Source organism: Buceros rhinoceros, unplaced genomic scaffold (genome assembly GCF_000710305.1).
Source record: "Buceros rhinoceros silvestris isolate BGI_N320 unplaced genomic scaffold, ASM71030v1 scaffold7531, whole genome shotgun sequence".
Taxonomy (NCBI): domain Eukaryota; kingdom Metazoa; phylum Chordata; class Aves; order Bucerotiformes; family Bucerotidae; genus Buceros; species Buceros rhinoceros.
In genome coordinates, this window is record NW_010393628.1 from 104,171 (window position 1) to 111,067 (window position 6,897).

The following is a 6,897-nucleotide window of genomic DNA, read 5'->3' on the forward strand; positions in this document are numbered from 1 at the left end:
TGCCTGGGAAAGAATGACATGCCAGTCATTATGGCAGGGTATTCATGGAAGGTGAAATTCTTCTGAAACGAGGCAGGGCAAAACCACTTATATGCTGTTCCACCTATACAATGCGTAAGTCCAAGTGTGTGGGCTCCAATAGCACATTGGTTTGAGCGCATTTTAAAAGAGGTGAATTTCACACTTAAGTAATTTTTATGTCTATTCAAGAAGTCAAGCCCAGTTACTAAAGATACATTCCCTGGCACCAGCCCAGGTTTATATCTGACCTACCTGAGAAATTTGTTGAGATACTGCCTGCTGCATACAGACCAAGAAAACACTCCATTGTTTCCTGTGAGTGTAGGAGACATAATATTACCCTCAGCTTTTCTACAAGGATTTCCTTCTCCATCATGAATCATACCAAAGCTGAAAAGAGAATCAGGTGTGAGAGTGAAAATAGAGCTTTAATAAGAAGTAAAATCTGGGGCAGAAGAAACACTTTCTGAGTGACAGCTCTATTCTTGACTCCACAGGGACTGTGGAATTCATCTCTTTTATTCCAAAGGGATGAAAACCATCCCTTCAAGAACCATACAAATGACTATTAGTATGAAACAAGCTTCAGTTAAGTGCACTCAAATATTACTGTCATCATACACTTGTCTGATGAGGTGGTCAAGTTTCAAGACAGACCCATACTGGTGATGCACCGGAGCTCTGCTGTGTGAGCTAATGACAAGACACTGGCATGTAAGTACTAGAGCTGCAGACTGTCAGAAGTTCTACAGTTTAACCAATTCTCTTTCCCGAAGGAGAAGAGTTCTGTGGTGAGAGGGATGGAAGTAGTCAATCTTGTGTTCAGTCACACTTGTACTTGCCTATAAATCTATCAGCTTAAAACATGCCTGCATTCTGAGCCTTTCTTTGCCCAGTGATATTGGCTGTTAATAGAAAGGGGGTGAAGATCTGAATCCAGGGAAATACCAATGTCACACAGCTGTGAGAATATAATGTAACTGTCCTCCTAATAGGAGGGAAGAACTACATAGCTGCATTCAATCTGTAACAAAAGAAGTGGGATTGAATGAATGGAACACAAGGCATGAATATAAAAGTAAGACTCTTTTTCTAATTTTTCTAACTAGCTATATTATCTCAGGCAATCACTTTCTTTTCCTCGCCTTCATTGTACATTGCCACTTACTTTGTCTAGACTATAACCTCCTTAGTGGGAATACCACTTCTTATTGGCTTGGTCTGCAGCATCATGGGGCCCTAGTGAAAGCACTAGGACAAGTGCTAGAGCAATATAATGAATAATAAGGAATAATGAAAACCATGTTAAAAGTGATAAAATTATGTGAAGCTTATGGCTGTATTCCTTTCACTGTTTCATATTTACTCGCTGTACGGGACGTTTGTGAATTTCAATGTCTTTTGAATAGAAATTGCGTAATCTGTTACTTCAACATTGTCATATATTGGCAACTTTATGAATGTAATCTGTGCATGTGTAGGGTATATCAATTTACGGGACTCGATCCTCTGCTGTTACAAATCATTGCAGGCTCATCGGAGTCACTGCATGTGTTGCCACCAGCTGAGGCTCCAAAACTTGCTAAAATATATGGTTCCTTCTATAAATGGACAAAATTGTCCCAAGTTAGTATTTTAGAGTCCTTTATAAAATACTTTGTTCACAAGTGTTGCAGCCAAAGAATCCACAGTTTATACACCCACTGACACAATGGGCTCTGAATTCCCGAGGAAACTGTTAAGCTTTCAGGTAAAAACACAAACTACTTCAAGAAAACCATAAAAATGTGTAAGAACTGAAGCTACACAGAAACTGAATTCTGTTGTCTTACATCACATACTGCATAGTCTCAGGAACATGAATACGAAACAAATGATAATAAAGACATTTTGTACCTGGCACAGATTTTTTCCAGAAGATAATATCCATTTTGTTAGACAGGAGTATGGAAGTATACCAAAGAAAGGCTAAATAATATGAGAATCAAAGGCAGTGATGAAAAAGAAAAAAAACCCACCAACATTAAGAAATTTCCAAGCATAGTCACTTAAAGCAAATACAATAAAAAGGAAGAGCATTAGAGACTAAAGCTGATAATTCTTGAAAAATGTGCTATGGGCCTGACTCTCTCCTAATACTGATCGAAGGGCATTAAAAATGTACTGAGGTCAGTGAAATTGCACTAGTGCGAAAGGAGGATCAAACAATATAAATTTTACATGTTTGGTCCCATTGAAAGCATTGGCACAATTCCCACATTGTGGATTATTCTTTAATTCCCTGTTTCCCTTCAGATGTACAGAAACCTGTGAAAGGGTCACTCGTGTAGACATTAGGTCATAGTATATACTGTAGAGAATATTTGTACAATGAAAACCAAATAGTCCTGATTCAGTCACGCAGAATCAGGAGGATTCAAGCTTTGGTCAAACAGCAGAATACAGTACGACTGCTTTTCAAAGATGTTCCGTGCAGTAATGTTGCTGCACAAAAGAAAGATCCTGTGCCCATGCTTTATCTGACCCTTGATTTCAGGTTTGTGCCACATACAGAAACTCTTCTTCTATACTGCCAGTGTTTAGACAGGCTCCAGCGTGAGCTATTTAAAATTGGAAATTTAAAACACACAAAAACTTGTGGAAAAGTAATTCAAAATTATTTGGGAAAAAAACAGGAAAGCAAAACCTAATCATCTTCTTTAGGTTTAATTCAACAATTCAGAGAATAGCTGAAGCTCCATAGGAGATTATTACTGATTTTGTTCAGGAGAAAACAGGTGCTTAGGAAAATTACATCTTACTATCATAGAAATCAAATAGAAATCCAGTGGATACAGATACAGAAGGGCAGAAACCACTAGAAAGGTTGTTTTTAGCCAAATCATGCTTTAAATAGCTTGAGAGAACAAAGGACAGGAAGGAACAAAGGAAAAGAATGGAATGAAGGGCTCCCAGATCCTATGAAACACTGGGTCTTCTGGGAAAGAGACCTCTAAGAGGCTCCAAGAGATCACTTCTCCATACTGTAAACTGCAGTGTCCTTTCTGGTTTTGGAGCAACCACGCTGATCCTAGAAGCAATTTGCCTACCAGAACACAGTAGCAATGTGGGAAACTTTGTAGACTGTTGTTGGCAGATTTTACTGTTTGTTTTGTTTATCACCTGGAATATATAAAACGTCAAAAAAAGGAAGGAACCCTGGGCAGCTGATTCACCATTTCATGTGAAAGGACACACCTCTGAGTGAATAGTCTTGACTCGGTTGGGTCTAAAACTGCCTATAGCTTCCTGTCAAATTAGAAACAGTTTTGAGGTACCTGAATCTGAGTAAGGTCCTTCCACCTATGGCAGCAAAGTCAAACAAAATCCCACAGTGGTTATTTTATGATTGTGGAAGAGATGATATTTAACAAGGCCATTAATTATCTGGATGTTCTATATATTCTAATACATTCTATATATTCTAATCATTCTATAGCTCTCTATAAATGATCCATATTTAACTGATTTATTTTAACTGGTGCTATGTTTCCATTCACTTACATATTTATTTATAGAAGAAGTATGTAAGACTAATTTAACTTACTTGTGTCCAGATTCATGAGCAATTGTAAAAGCCAGTCCAAGGCCTGTATCTTCATTAATGGTGCAACTACGGTATTTGCTGCACATGCCACTGATAGGTGCAAATCCTGAAGGAAGGAAGCAGTAGAATAGCTTGTTCCTCTACAGAATTCCAAATACATACATAATCTGCACTGGTCCTAATAAGCCAGTCTATTGTGGTGCATGAAGATGGTTGTCTACTTCACCAGATTTATCATGGAGGAACTACAGCAGACTTTTATTTGACAATAAAGAGACTCCTGTATAAGAAGCATAAATCAAACCTAAACTCCCAAAATACACTTTACTTCTAAAGGTTATTCTTCACACACACATCCTTACCGCCCCACCCCCGCCACCTCCCTTGCCTTTACTGCTTCCAGATTAGGGAGGAATCCCATTCAAAAAGGGCAAGTAGTCACAAAAAGAAGAAAAAATGAGTGGCTCAGAAATATTCAAAAATATTCCCTGAAAAGGTGACAACCCAAAAGGATGACTTCACATAGCTTATTTTGCCACTTTTTTCTGGGGCAGTGATACCGGTAATACTCTTTTTTTTCTAGGTACTTCAAAGAAATATATGTAAAAACAATAGCGTTCTTTCCTCTTCAAGGGGGCTAACATTATGTGCAAAAATGGACTTTTTTATTTGAAAACATTTCAGTGTCCATGAATCAAGATGCTGTTGTTGACATGCATAAGTTTATCAGAATGTGTTCTCATACCGTACCTAAAGTATCACAGGGCTCATTTTTCCAGGAGCAGATATCAAAACCAGTAAGCAAGATGGCATGGTCATGGCGCTTTCCATTCTTTCCAACCAGAGCCGACTGCCATTGACAAAAGCTGTTCAGTGACTGGTCCGCATGGTGGTTAATCAGTAATCCACCCTGTAGATATTTCACAGACACAGAAATAAGGTGCTTCCATCAGTACTTGAGAAAGGTGATTGAAAGAATAAGAGTTGGTTAAGGGATATTTGTTCTACATAAACGTGTATTCCACGTTCACTGTCTGCAATGACCGACTCAGTTGATGAGTGAATCTGTTACAACTGTAAAATAAAATTGCACTTCTCCCCAGACACAGATATTTTCAAAGTCAGTGGTTGGAATTACAGAGTACCAATATATTTGATTCCTGACAAAGCTGAATATGAAATAATTTTTAATCTCGTGATTAAAATGTTTGAAGATTTTTTTGGAGGAAAAGTATTATCCAAACAGATCAACCCATCACAAATTTCTTCTCATCAAAAGAGATTTTGTCGTCTTTTGTCTCGGCACACTTGCCAAAAGAATTGGTGCCACTTCCACCTTTTGTTCACATGCTAACTTCAGTTTGGGACTTTTGACTCCTTCCTCCTTCTGATCATCACACCCTGGAAAGTCCAGTTCAATATCTTTTTATTTATTCAAATACTTCTTAAGTAGATTTCTCATTCCAGCCATCTGCCTTCCAGAAAATGCTGGAAATTGTTAAGTTTTATCCTACTGGAAGCACTTCAAAATCTCTGAAGAACATTTATATGAAATTAAGATTTTTGGTATCAAAACCTGAGAAGCAGTGAAATGCAGAATGTGCTATTTTGAAGGTTTGGGATTTTTACCTTCTTCTCATGCTTTATGTCTTAAGAAAACTCTAATGAAAGTTCATGAATGTAACATGGGAATGCCCGGCGCTCCCTGTGAACAGAAGCAAATGAAGCGTACCACAAAAAACTGGGACACAACTTACAGGCTCTTGTTCCAAAAGAAGAAGGCTCACAATGATAATGTTTATATCACTTCCAATTGTTCCATCTTTAAACAGACTGGAGACCTGCAATGATTATTGAAGAGGAAATATCATCTACATATATAATATTTTTTAATAGACCAAACGTGCCCTGAGTTATTGCATTGGGCTTCAACTTTCACTAAGAATTAATAGTTATGTACCTTGTAGGATTAATTCAAAAGAGTTTAATCCAGAACAATTGTGCCCCAAACCACTCCACTTACTCAAAAAACTTGAAAAACTTCTATTTATTTCAGTGGGCTTTGTTCTGTTTTTGGTCTCTCGGATGAAGTGTAATCAAGTTCAAGGCTCAAGTTTAAATTTTGTAGTACTAAACTGAAGAGTAAAGCCACAAAGGAAAACATTTCTAGTTAAATTACATTATTTTTCTCAAAATAAATCTGTGCTTTCTCAAATAATTTTTTTTTTCAAGGAGAGATATCAGACAAAACAGACTAAGCTTCAGGATACTAAATGAAAATTTCAGTTTCAGAGTATCTGCCTTTTTGTACTACAGAAGAACAGTTTAAAGTTTTAAGATTTTAAATATTTTCCAATTTTTTTCCCACCCTACAGTACTGTTGCCAGAGCTGTGATAATCTAGGGATGTATTTTTGAAGAGCTTTTTGACATAGCTAATACATTAGATGAGGCTTGAAGAATGGCTTGCATAAGGTAACCCTGCTCTTTTTGGTACCACTGATTGTCTAATGAAAGATCCTATTCTGATATAACAACATTCCACAGCGAAACATTCTGCAATTACAGCACATCTTACCATATTCATAACCGTTAAGATGTACGTTGTTACATTTTCCTTGCCATGTTTCTCCAACATTTTTTTATCTGCCACAACAAGGGTTTCAACATTTAGACTTCCATTTTTCTGAATTTTAGCAGATGATCTTTTGAATCTTGCAGATGTCCCATATTCATCTGAGCGAATGTATGTTTCTTCTGTTGGTGGCTTAGGTGCATCTAAAAGAAAAAAAACCTCCGTTTTGGAAAGGGATCAGATCACCCATGAACAGTTTCATCAGAAAACGAAGTATCACAAGTTTAGAGCCTTAGATTATTTTTATAGCATGTGATTTAATACTTATGGCGAAGTTCTTGTATATTTATTAAAAAATACCTGAATCATTCCTGAGGGAAGGATGGCTACAGGGAGAGAAGGGATTGGGAGAACCACAGTCGTAGGTAATAAGCAGTTTAAAATAAGGAATTAATCTAATAAAATGGTAGCATCTGCGGCAAAAAATACACACAGAATTTTTAACAGAATATCTACATTTTTCCTGTCCTTTTGATAACTTGCTGAGATATTTGGCATATGCTACTTACATAGCAGTTGGTAAAAAAGTCCTTTCCACAACAGATGTCCACCGCCAGTACAGAAAGCAGACACACACCACAAGTAAGACTCCTGCCAGCCTGCTATTGTGATTGACATTAGCCTTCTATGTGAATTTGCCACTGAGATTATTCCTG

At 37.3% G+C, this 6,897-nt stretch overlaps 1 protein-coding gene across 1 annotated transcript in view; it reads right to left on the reverse strand.

The window, feature by feature from the left end:
- ADAMTS18 (ADAM metallopeptidase with thrombospondin type 1 motif, 18) overlaps nucleotides 1-6,897 on the reverse strand; it is an 80,103-nt gene that overhangs the window by 39,605 nt on the left and 33,601 nt on the right. Inside the window, exons 5-9 of the mRNA XM_010144918.1 lie at nucleotides 6,185-6,384; nucleotides 5,365-5,448; nucleotides 4,358-4,517; nucleotides 3,608-3,713; nucleotides 274-411 (exon numbers count right to left, since the gene is read on the reverse strand). Of these exons, the coding sequence (XP_010143220.1) occupies nucleotides 274-411; nucleotides 3,608-3,713; nucleotides 4,358-4,517; nucleotides 5,365-5,448; nucleotides 6,185-6,384 (688 nt within the window). The remainder of the gene's footprint in view (nucleotides 1-273; nucleotides 412-3,607; nucleotides 3,714-4,357; nucleotides 4,518-5,364; nucleotides 5,449-6,184; nucleotides 6,385-6,897) is intronic.